The 12,364-nt window shown below is 39.0% G+C and overlaps 1 protein-coding gene and 1 long non-coding RNA gene across 2 annotated transcripts; one reads left to right on the top strand and one right to left on the bottom strand.

Annotated features, from left to right (window-relative positions):
• Window positions 1–3,443: 3,443 nt before the first annotated feature.
• Window positions 3,444–4,292, bottom strand: LOC140143034 (uncharacterized protein F54H12.2-like). The gene has a single exon (XM_072165076.1). The coding sequence runs from the start codon at window positions 4,290–4,292 to the stop codon at window positions 3,444–3,446; it is 849 nt and encodes a 282-aa protein (XP_072021177.1).
• A 4,790-nt stretch (window positions 4,293–9,082) lies between these two features.
• LOC140141778 (uncharacterized) lies at window positions 9,083–11,964 on the top strand. The gene is made up of 3 exons (XR_011857448.1): window positions 9,083–9,256; window positions 10,388–10,456; window positions 11,908–11,964. It is a non-coding gene; the product is annotated as an uncharacterized lncRNA (long non-coding RNA).
• Window positions 11,965–12,364: the final 400 nt, after the last annotated feature.

Raw genomic sequence — 12,364 nt, 5'->3', positions numbered from 1 at the left:
CAAAATTGCTTGCCCCTCTCGGCCCGCCAAAATCCCTTGCCCCCCCCCTTTCGGCTCGCCAAAATGTCTTCCCCCCAATTTTACCCTCCCCAGGGCTCATAATTATTGCACAGTCCCTTAGGGTGTAAGGTGCTGTGGTGTGTGTGGAGGAGGGGCGGTGGGTCATAAAATGTTTGTTACCGAAAAGGGGAGGATCGCGATTTTATTGACGCAGCCTTTTGTAAACCCCCCTTCGAAGAAATGAATGCCCCCTAAAGTAGTCACTCGGATTGGTTTTTTTGTGGAAAATAGACCAACTTTGCATCACTGTAGTCAAAATGTTTGAAATTTCTCAAAAATTCTTGGTTGTAAGTTGTAAAAACTAAGACAATTTGTGTTAGATTTGGCCAAAAATTAATAGGTTTATATCAATGGGTGCAAATTTCTTAGAAAATTACGAGTTGGACTTAAAAAGTTCAAATTCTAACATTTAACTGTGTAGTACGGTAGCTCTTGATCAGAGCCCTCGCAGTACCTTAGAAGATCCAGTGATCTCAAGTAAAATAAACCCAAGCAAGTGACTAGTATTAGTAAAGAAAATGTATATAGGCCATCCCTGCCTGGTTTAGACCATTCTGTAAAAAAATTAATACCACTCCCAGCAGTACATGTACATGTACAGAGCTTGCCAAAGGCAAGCTTCACTATAGGCAAGCTACAAAGTCACCAACAAGTTAAGTAGGACCACTATGCAGTAGGACCACTATGAAGTAAAGATCACTGTCTACCTGAGATATTGGTCTACAAAACCCACCAACCGCGAAAGTCCACTCACCGAGCCGCCAGGTCTTTACTATTAGTGTCAGAGGGCATATGGCATGGTTTTTCATTTTTTCTTTCAATTGGATGGAAAATAGGTTGGCTTTGGAGCAAAGCGATAGTACGGAAGACAAAGCCTAAGATTGGGGGAAATGTCACGCCCCTTGGCGCCACCACTGCATGATGTGTCCGTTCCTGAGGGGTGGTGCAATAATTATGTGTACCCCCGGGATGGTGAATTCTCAAAATGGTCTGCCAAAATCGCCCCACCTTTGGCCTTACCAAAAAATCTGTGACCCCCGCCTTTTGACGTGCCAAAAACCTTTTCCCCCTTTTGATGTGCCAAAAATCTTTGCCCCCCCCTTTACATGCACGCAAGACTTTTGGGAACCTGAATGTAAAACCTTATGTCTTTTCATATAATGCGATCGCAGCGAGCAAGAAATGTTGCATATTTGAACGTGTTCCTAACGTTTTCCTACACCTTTTTAGGGTGTAATATGGAAACGGTGCCCAAAATATCTGTGCCAAAAATTGCATGCCCCCCACCCACCCTTTCGACCTGCCAAAAATTGCTTGACCCGCCCTTTCGACCTGCCAAAAAAATGCTTCCCCCCTTTGGCCTGCCAAAAAATCTTTGCCCCCCCCCTCCCCCTATAATTCACCACCCCGGGTTACACATAATTATTGCACCACCCCTGACAAGTTCAGGCGCCTGGAGGTGTGTAATCAAATTGAATAGATATTTAGTATGAAATGGGTCTATTGAGAAGATGTACATCAGTGCACTTATCAATTTTGTCCAGGTATTTGGAACATGGGATCACTCAGGGTCCACTCCAAATCCATGTTGGTATATCACTGTGGAGGATGTGGTGGGTGGAAGGAGTCAATTTTTTTTGACCCAATTTTTTAATTTGTAACTACTGTGACATTATAACATTCACATTCACAATTCACAATTATCAGCTGGAATAAAAACAATGAACTTGTGTATAATGATGAAACTATTACAGGATCTAATATGACCGATTTGTTACATGATACCTTGCGCTCTCGGGGTAAATCCTTAGAGCCATTGGGATGGCGTGAATTTAATCGGGGTCTTGCACGAATGAATGTACCAGAATATCTAGTGGGTAACCCCCAAAGGAGGATAATGATAAAAGACTATAAAGCAAAAAGGGGGAGTGGACAAGTAAACAATGATATAAAAACACCCCCACCTTTCCAATCTCAAACTAAGAAACGCAAATCTTCAAATAAATCAAGAACTGATAAAATTCCAAACCTAGTTTGGGAAAAATTGTAATTTATTTACCCAGGGCTATATACGTATATATTTAGTTGATACACCAGACTTTCTAATACAGAAAATATTGATTCCTCATGCAGTTCGATTATAGAAAATTTTGTATTTGGACCATGGAAAATATATATTGATTGTAGCAGAGGAAATTGATTTAACAGCCAATTGCATTTTGGAAAATATTAAAGTTATTGTATTATAGAAAAATCATTACTTAGATGTCATTGTACAATACAACATGGGAAGGTTGACTGTAAACATAACCTACTGTAAATAGGCTTGCTGTGTATTTTGTCTTAATGTTGAGACTTTTTAAATGTAAATATGTTATACTTAAATATTCTGTATTTTAGTTGTAGTAATAAAAGAAAAAAAAAATTGAAAAATTGCTGAGACAGTGTGTTAATTTTTTTCATTTGAATGTGTGTTCACTGTGTATTATGTATTTGACAGACTCAGAACAAAATTACACAAAGACATCTTTATTCAGAATCAAGAAAGAATTCATTTTATTAAACCAATTATGTACATACAAAACAAAAGTTTCAAACACTGCAAACTTTAACATAATTATTTACAATATTTACACAAGACTTTGTTATGATTATGATACATGGCACATGACTATTATTTATTGACAATCAATGACACACGTGCCAGATAGTAGTCCCCCTTATTTACATCAATCTAAATCAATATGTTATGACTGGCTTGTTGTGTCAAACACCATTTCATGAAACAAATCATTTATATTTTATTAAGGCTATGGCGATCTGCTCTTTCAAAGTTTTCATGTCATAGATTTTAGTTGCTAATGGATAGTTTTTTCTTACATATTCATTGACCATTATATCGTTCATGTTCTTATCAGTTGTGAATATACCAAGAATTTCATTCAAAGGCATTCCCTTACATCTATGCAAAAGGTAAAATAGACAGTATTGGCCACAAGTGGCAGAAAATGGTCCCTGCAATCCCACTTGATTGAATGACCATCTTTTACAACGATCATTTAAAAAGTCAACAAACAGACTTCGTACTGGCTAGGATGCATGCCGTAGGAATCAAAAAACTCTCCATTACCATGCTGGTCTATGTAAATTGCTAACCAGTGGGAGCCTGGAGCTGTTGATGGATCAGTATTGACTATACATGATAAAGGTTTCTGCATTTTGATTTTTGACATTTTATCTGATGGCAATACACCCACAAATGAGTTTTTACATTACATTACTTAAAGTATTATTCAATTCACTAGTATTCATGTTTCTATCTCCGTATTCAACTTCCCTGGTCAAGGAAAACGTTTCTGGACTGATCAATTTCAATAATATTTTCAAATTCCGCAAAAACAACAGCATTGACAGCTATTGACCGTTGATGGAAGAGGTGCACCAAAACCTAGTTCCATCCGCAGGTTGCCGTTCTTTCTCAACTGGAAATGCCCGCCTCCTGAGTAATCTGAAGTTAAATATAAGCATATGATGGAATAACCATTAGGGTACTCTTCTCGGTTCACACAACCACCGAAATCTTTGTATTGTCTGTTAAGTCCTGAAAAGAGTGTTTGGTAATTCAGAACGAATTGCTGTCCACCTTCTGCAGAAAATTTAGGTGTGAAAGGACGAAGAGCCAGAAGAGGTACTTGCTGTCCATTAATATAGACTCCAAATTTGTTCAGGTCAAAATGCTGAAAGTTGTACGGATTTAAATTGTAAGTCCCGTTGAAAGCTCTGTTGTCGACCAATCCAACTACAAGACGAGTAGGAAGCTGACCTGTGAATAGTCCTTCCTTAGTGATGGACAGATCTCCCTGTGGTACCGTAAATGACTTGACCAAAACTCTCTTGACGGGATACTTGGCTGTGCCTTTTTCCAAAGCTTTAGCATGTGCTAGAATAATGGGTGGACTTAATGTGACTTTCCGCATTAACAGAGAGGCTCCAACGATCTTCACTTTAAAGTCTGCGGCTAGCTCGTCGCTCATGAGGCAGAATGAATCTTTGGCACGGTGCAGTTTTATTTTAAGATCTAGACCTGAAAGAAGGTACTTGCTCTGAAAACAGATGTCGGCGTGAAGAGGACCACTCATGTCACTCACCTTGCTGGTGGCTGTAAATGTGGCCCGTTTCTTTAGTCCCAGGTTGGCTGTGTTGTTGGTGGCAAGAGGATTTGCCACATCCATCTTGGTTGCCGTGTCCTTGTAGAACAAACTAGATGTAAGCTGACTTTCTGTTGCATCTTTTCCATAGTTCAATAGAGTCTCAAATAGAGCTCTGTAGCCATAGGTGCTACTAGAATGAGATACCAGACGTCCATTCAGAGAGATGTCCGCTTGTGAGAGTGAAGAAACAGGTTGACTGGCCCACTTGCTCCTCAGCCTCCAGATCATCTCCATTAGCCTTGGTAATTTTGGCTTGAACCTGAAGAATGGTGCTACTCATATCTAAATACTCGTCACCACCATGACCACCATTTATGTTGAATTCTAGAGGAGCTGTATCTGAAGTGATGCTTGACACAGGGAAAAATTCTGTCCATGTTCCGTTGACCACGGTGGTTTGTGTGGGTGGTACGGTAAATAGGTCTAATTGAGATAATGTACATTCACAACTTTGATCGTGAACAAAAGCCATTTTAATGTTTGTTGTTGTGGTACTTAAGGGCTCGGGCCAAGCTTGGTTTCAAATTGGTCCAAAATGGAAAAATCGGCCATGTTTGCTGTTAATTTTTGCCTAGCAATACTGATCATAGGTTCAAAATTTATGGTGCATATCAATCACCAACCTCTCTAGTTTATTATTTGAGCATGATCACTTGTGCAAGGTCCTAGGAAATTATGTAAATATGTCTGTATATATAATGTTCCACATCGGCTCACGCACTTTTTTATTTCACCCCAGATTTCATATCTTTCCCTTTTACCGATTTCCGCATCATTTCGGTATAAAATGTTGAAAACTCCAAAGAAAGAATTATGATACTTATTTCGAACTTCGGAGTTCAACAAATGCCTAAATTAGTCTCGTCAAGACAGAAAATTCATGTGATTTTGCATCTTGGGAAAACGATCATGTGTACATGCTATTTTGTCAATGAAAATTCACGAATGTTCCCACTTTTTCAACGAAAAAGAGTTCTGCAGCATTGGTTGGAGCGAGGAAAAGTAAATTTACGTGCATTCAGTAGTTATTTCCTGTCTAAATCGTTCCGTTTAGTGCTACGTTCAGCTCATTTATGTCAAATCTGCCGAATTCGTGCTACGCAGTTTTTGAGGAAAAAATCCTTGAATATAAGCTTACTTATTGAACGTATCGACCCGAAATTGGACACGTTTCAAAGCCAAGACATGCTTTGCTCTGTGGTTTGATTTATACTCACGATTATCATCTTCTGTTGATTATTTCAGGTTTTTCCTGCAAAAGTTGAATCCAACATCCCATATCTGACAAACACATGTCATTCAGTGGAAAAAATACTTGAAATACAACATAGCTCAAAATCAACTTAAAGACTAAGTTCGGTTCACATTAAGTTCACATTGTGAACCAACATTACAAACGATGAAACTCTAATTGACCTAGGGGATGCCGATGACTGGTCGCTTTACCTCGCGACTCCGGCGCGACCAGGTCTAGATACAAGGCAAAGGGACTGGTGTGTACATACAACCACTGACACTGTCATCATGGTCACAGCTTTATTTTACTGTGGTGGACTTTACAAAGCACAGGTCCTAAATGAAAAAAAAATGAGCACCATGATTACGCATGCTCCCAGGCAATGAACAATGGGAACACAACGTCACATCATGAGATGTCATTCATAATAGGTTTATTCAAAATCGCTTTATAAAACTATAAATTGTGCGAGCTACCGGAAGTTACGACATGGAAAGGTGCCCAAAATGGGCGTGACAAAGAGGCGGAGCTATTCACAATTTCCCGTTTTTATTTTCATATTTCTTATTTGTTAGGTTTCATTTTGTTTTCATTATTATTTTATTTGACTTCTGATACGTATAAATCTTAAAAACTACCATTTTCATGATATACTTTTGATTTATAGCCATTTAGTGGGCGGATCAGTAATACTATTCATATTGAAATTAGTTGACCTGCTAATAATTATGTAAATTATTGACGTGGTCGTGGAACAGCTGATCGCCACACAGTTTACTCGGTAAACCTACTACTACTGTCTACGTACGTATAGCTGCCAAAGTAAATACATGTAAAGTCATCGCGTCGTGGGTTATAATATTTACAAGCTCAAAGGTAACTTTTAAGGTAAGAAAAACAATATGAACTATAAATTAAGAATTGTCGAAAGAGTTCAGTTTTGCCCTAAAAATCAGACCGACCTAAAACCGCCAAACTTGATCTTATGTGTGTCGAATTTTGTTTGCACTGCTAGCCTGTTAGGCTAGGCATGATCACATTCTCTAACATGTGAGGGCGGGCGTCATTAAGCATCTCATAGACATACCTAGACCTATGACTGCCCATCCTTTACCACAGCGGGGGGTCAAAGCCCGGCCCGTATCCAAGGTGATATTGACGGATTGACAGGGTTAGGGCTAGGCACGGAGAAATATTGCATACATGTTTGACGCGCTCGCTTGCGTGATTACTGCGCCGTTGTCGCCCGCGTCAAATGCAGCATGTTCCGAGAGACGCGGACATGTCTGCTTGTTTGCGTACGAGTATGCATCCTTGACCTTGTCAAATTCGTTGCTAAGCAGTGTCAGCTTCACTACGGCTACGCGAGTCAAAGTCACTGGTCTATAATCAAATGAAGTAATTCTTGGCCAAACTGGAACACTGTGAACGCTAGTGGCTCCGCGATAGACACACGCGAATATAGCGCGGTACAGAAGAAAGTATACACGCGCCTTACACTGCGTACACGCTTAGTACACTACACGGACGCAACAAGCATGTTCCAGTTTGGCCAAGAATTTCCTAATTTAATTATAGGTTCTTGTTTGTCTGGGAAGCATCTTGTGATCCAAGATCCTGCCTTAACTGTGTAATCCAATAGGGAAATGAAGAAAATTTGGATTTTGACCCTAAAAATTCCAATCTGCATAAATTTGAGTGAAAATGCACTTGTGGAATACTATACTATTCAAGTAGTGAAAGCCTTGGCGGAAATCCAAGCTGATGGACTATGCCAAGTATTGCAGTAGAAGGAGAAGCCACATTTCATGAAACATTAGTGCATTTTTGTAAAATGGCCCTTCGTGCTCAAAAATTTAGCCATAAAATATATACATAATAAGACATAGGAAGCTACTGATATAATTATAATGCTGGGACACCAAATTTGGGACATTCAGGCGAGCATACTTTTCCTCATAACATTGCCAATAGTAGGCCTACATACATGATTGACCCCTCATTTTTTAAGTTAAATGATTCTCTTTTGAATGAAAGCAATTTTAGATGAATTTATTCAATTTCAAAATATTATGAACATGCCTAGTTAGGCTAATGAAAGTCGATTCCTAGTTTCCCGTTACCCTACTCCGCTCAAAACCAATTGCTGGCCAAATATTTCATTCTTTTTAATATAATGTTGATTTCTAACAAACCAATAAATAATTGTGGTTTTAAATATATCATAAATATCTTTCTGTTGATTTTCACGGATTTTCTTTGCAGTATGGTAAAATAATTAATTATATTAATCATGAATACCTACTCACTTCTATGTCGTATGTCCCGCACTTTTTTATCTGCTCTGATGTTATTCCGTAAAAAATATTGTGAAACTTTGGATAATAGTTGTACAATCACCTTCATGTGGTTGTAAACTACATCAGTTAACTACAAACTGTGATTTATCACATACATGGGTAGTTATTGGTTTTCACCTGTAACGTACAGATGCAATAATGAAATGGCATAAAATAATGAATAATGAAAAATGAAATGGTCACCTACACAGTCATGAAAAATTGTGTAACGGGAAACAAGGAATTGACTTTCATTGGCCTTATGAAGCAGTTGTACTTTGTAGTAACTACAAATTTGGAATATCGCAATCAATGAACCAGTCAGTTGTCAATACATGTATGAAGACCTAGTATAGTACATATCATACGTGTTGAATAAACTGCTGATACATAAAATGTTTTCAGATGCATGTACACGTGGCATGCATCATCATTGCATATATGCATACTAGTTGAATTTGATTGAATGTCCGAATGATCATGTTGAGCAGGCATCAGTACGGTACATAATTATTATCGAGAAGTGTCTAGCTTTGAATTCAACTCACAACAAGCATTGAAAGCTGAGTCCTAAGTAGTATATTTTTATAACTAGCTGTCAACCTAAGGGGCTGGCATTTTCTTTGGAAGGGGGTGGGTCCCCACTCCCAAATATACTGGAGGGGGTTTATACACATGTCACTTGTATGACCCACCCTATGACCCCCGGGAGTGGTGAGTCACTTTACATAGGTGCGTCGGATTTAACTATACCATGACCCACATGTGCGTCTAAACAATGACTGACATTTGCCGACAATGACTGAGCCCCTGGTCAAAATTGTGACGCACAATCGCACATGTTAAGGATTATGACTGTCCTCATGACGCAAATTTGACTCACCATTTTAGGCATTTAGGTATTTTGACTGACACTGATGCGCCTAACCATTGGCGCACCTAGGTAAAGTGACTGACACTGACGCACCCCTCGGGGTATGTTTGTAGACGCATATATTGAGTAAATGACCGTACCCTGCGTCACTAATTGGTTGGTAAATGACCCAACCATGACGCACATCCCCCGGGGGTCCTAGGGTGGGTCATACAAGTGACGTGTGTATTAATATTTGCACAGAAAAATAGGAGGGTCATCACATGTTTGATGACCAAAATGTAGGCATTCAGTCACAAGATGACTACAGATAGTGTGTTTATTTTATTTAAAATAACTGATCAATTTCAATTCAATTGTTGCCTGTTTAGAGGGTAAGGTGTATCGGTGGTAGGGGGTAATCAAATTTTTGGTGCTAAAATAGGGGTCAGGGAAGGTTGCACTTTTATTAATGCCAAATCTTTCCAATCCTTTTCAGCGTGTCATCTTTTTGCGTTATCCCATAGCACTGCAGTGAGGAGCAACTGAGAAGAATGTAAGTTTAAAAAATTATAATTTGTCAGATTTTGAATAATATTTTATTTCAAACCTTTGTTGCACAAAATGATGAGTCGCATCAGCCGGATGCATCAGATTCCATTAGGCAATGAAAAAAACCCTCGGTTTTACGGGAGTGACCAACCCAGATTTTACGGAAAATGTTTGTTTTTAACAAGTTTTGGCTAAAATCAGGTCAAATAAGCCATTTTGGGGCTAACATTTAATTGATTTTTAGAAATTACTTTTTCACAAATACTCTGTACATGTTCAAAATTGATATGTTAGCCAAAAAATCATTACATTTGCACAATTTTCAAGCTTTCGGTGATAATATGTGACCCTCGGCACAACTGAGGCGGATGTCGCCAGTGCCACTATTGAGATATGCTCCATCAAACTTAACAGTAAACAATAGAAAACAAAGGCTTTATTGACTGTTTTATTGATTTTTCACTACTTAAATGTCAAGTACTATATACATGATATACATCATTTTAAAGCTAATTTCAAGCAGAATATTTTGGTTCAATATCTCAAAAATGATGATTGGCGACTTCAGGGCTCAGTTGTGCGAGGGTCACATATAGGGTAATATTTAGCCTTCAGGAAAGAAATTTCATCAAAAATACCACAATAATCCCAAATTGACCCTACTTCAAATGTCCTTCAACCCATATTAAAAAAAACAGGTTATTTTTTTTGGGGGGGGGGGGGGCATCGCATGTAGAACTTGCAGTTATTAATGGGAAGCGAAAAAAAGGTCATTCCCTGCACTTACAAATGTTATATGTAAAACCTGATCCAGTTATAATTACACCAGTGGGTAAAAGTACACCAACTATTTCAGGACTGAATTTGCAATGACATCATTTGAGAGGCTATGTTCAAACATAGGGTGCTTGACGCTGTACTATGTACCGTAGTCAATGTCATTCAGTTTCATATTCACTGGTTTTCAGTCACAAATCTAAACTTGTCAATGTTGGCATGTGGATTGCATCTTGTGTTTGGTTTCTTATCTCATACATAATTATTGGCTTATTTTTTTGACATTCAACTGGTCTAGTACATATTAAATTCTGTTATTTATCTTATTGTTTTTCTCTGAATATGCCAGATAATCAAGTCAGCTAGAATGGAAAATGAACCATCAACAAGCAGTGGGTTTGTTCCAGAGAAGAGGAATACTAGCAAGGTAAAGACACATTTTTGGCTATTACCCATGGACCTTGTTCCATGGCCCCATAATTTTGGGGCCTCTACAATTGAGTTATGGATCTTGCTTTGTGGCCCAAAATTACCATGTTTTTGGCCAAAATAGGCAATTGCACAATTTTGAGTGCTTCTTGGGCACTGGCCCATAGCAAATTTCACTTCATTTTTGTGCTCTTCTGGCGCAAATATCCTGGTTAAATATATGCGTGTCTGTCTCTAAATTGTAATGGTTCCGCTGCCATTATGGATCTTATACCTAAACCAAACTTGTCCACTTAAGTGCATATCCTTCCTTACGGTGAGTTTGGGCCTCCAAATTTTGGCCTGGCCCAGTGCCTCCAAAAAGGTAAAGCCAGCATGGTCATACTTCATGTGACTGTCATCATTGTTTGATAATTTATTTTCTACGTTTCTTGGATGACTGAGTTCTGTGGAGTGTTGCCAAAGGTTTTCAGCGCTAAAGTCAGGGGCGTAGCAAGAGCCTCAGGGGCCATGGACAAGGAGCAGTACAGGCCCTTTTAACCAGGCGAGATTTAGCCTACCTTATGGGGGCCCTGGGCCAGGCCAAAATTTTGAGGCCCCGAACTCACGTGCCGAGGAAAGCATGTGCACTCAAGTCAGTTGTCAATTTTTGGTTTAACTAAAGGGGGACTATCATATTTTGTTCAATTCAATTTCAGACTATTTTGGCCCAAGATCAACATGAATTCTGCTATTTGAAAGCTGCAGCAAAAAGCATGGAAAATTGAACAATTTTGCCCTATTTTGACCAGAAAACATGCCGTTATTGAGGTTAAAAGAAAGATGCATATGCCAATTTTGGGGCCCCAAAATTTTAGGGGTATAAAAATCCGACCCTGCTCTCCATTATCAGCTCTTATTTAATTTTTCGTCTTTGTGCTTGGGGCCCTGAACCCCGGGGCCCATGGACTTAAATCCACCCTGTCCCCCGCTTGCTACTGAGCCTGGCTAAAGTAGACCTGACTCTTGTAAACTAGCCCAATTTTCGGCAAGTTGCCAAGTTTTTTGAGTAGCGCCAAACAATCAGCAAGGGGGGGGGGGCATTTAACACAAATGGCCATACAAGTATGCTCCCACGGAAAGACCCCCCTTTTTGGATTTTGCAGCTCTGAAAGTGACCAAAATAGAGCTCCAAAACACCCTTGATTTTGATAATTTCAGCTCTAAAAGACCCCAAAATTGCTCATTCCTTGTATTTATGTTTTTCAGGTGATTTTCAACCAGAAACCCAAAAAGACCAATGATTTTGACTGTTAACACTAACAGGTCCAAAAGACTTCCCTTTTACCGGTACGCTCTCAGCTCGTAAAGACCCACCACTTCAAAATTCTGGGGGAACATACCCACCAAAAAGTGCCAACTGAAATTGGGAATACATTTAATAACAATGAATTAAACTTATAATTGCAGAATCAACCACCATCACATAAAGGGGTTTCCAGCAGATCCACACCCACCACTATTCGTTGCAGAAACCAAGGTAAGCATGCTATTGAAATGCTGAAGATTTCTTCAACATTAAAAGACACTAAGACAGAACTGATATTTCATTTTAATTTACAACTATAACTTAGAACACCATGTGCATTGCTATTAATTTGCAATACAGTGCAAATCTTCAGTGTCATTTTAACTTTGCAACACAATGTACAATTTGTTATGGAGACGGAAATATTTGCAACAAAACATTTCAGTATGTTGTATGACATTCCTCACAGCAAGTTACTTTCCTGTGTGTTTACATTTTGAGACAGATTAAAAGCAGTGCATCTGCAGAGAGCACCATTGTGCAAAGTCACTGCTCCATACAGATACACAGTCTTGTATGTATCACACACAGGTGCACGCTACTGTCGGGGGGTTAGGG

The sequence above is a fragment of the Amphiura filiformis genome, chromosome 20 (genome assembly GCF_039555335.1).
Source record: "Amphiura filiformis chromosome 20, Afil_fr2py, whole genome shotgun sequence".
NCBI classification, from domain to species: Eukaryota; Metazoa; Echinodermata; class Ophiuroidea; order Amphilepidida; family Amphiuridae; genus Amphiura; species Amphiura filiformis.
Note: the sequence above shows the minus strand (reverse complement) of the source record. Positions and strands in the feature narration are given on the sequence as shown.

Excerpts from the sequence above, each read along its gene's own strand:
- LOC140143034 (XM_072165076.1), bottom strand. The coding sequence starts at position 4,292 with ATGGATGTGGCAAATCCTCTTGCCACCAACAACACAGCCAACCTGGGA.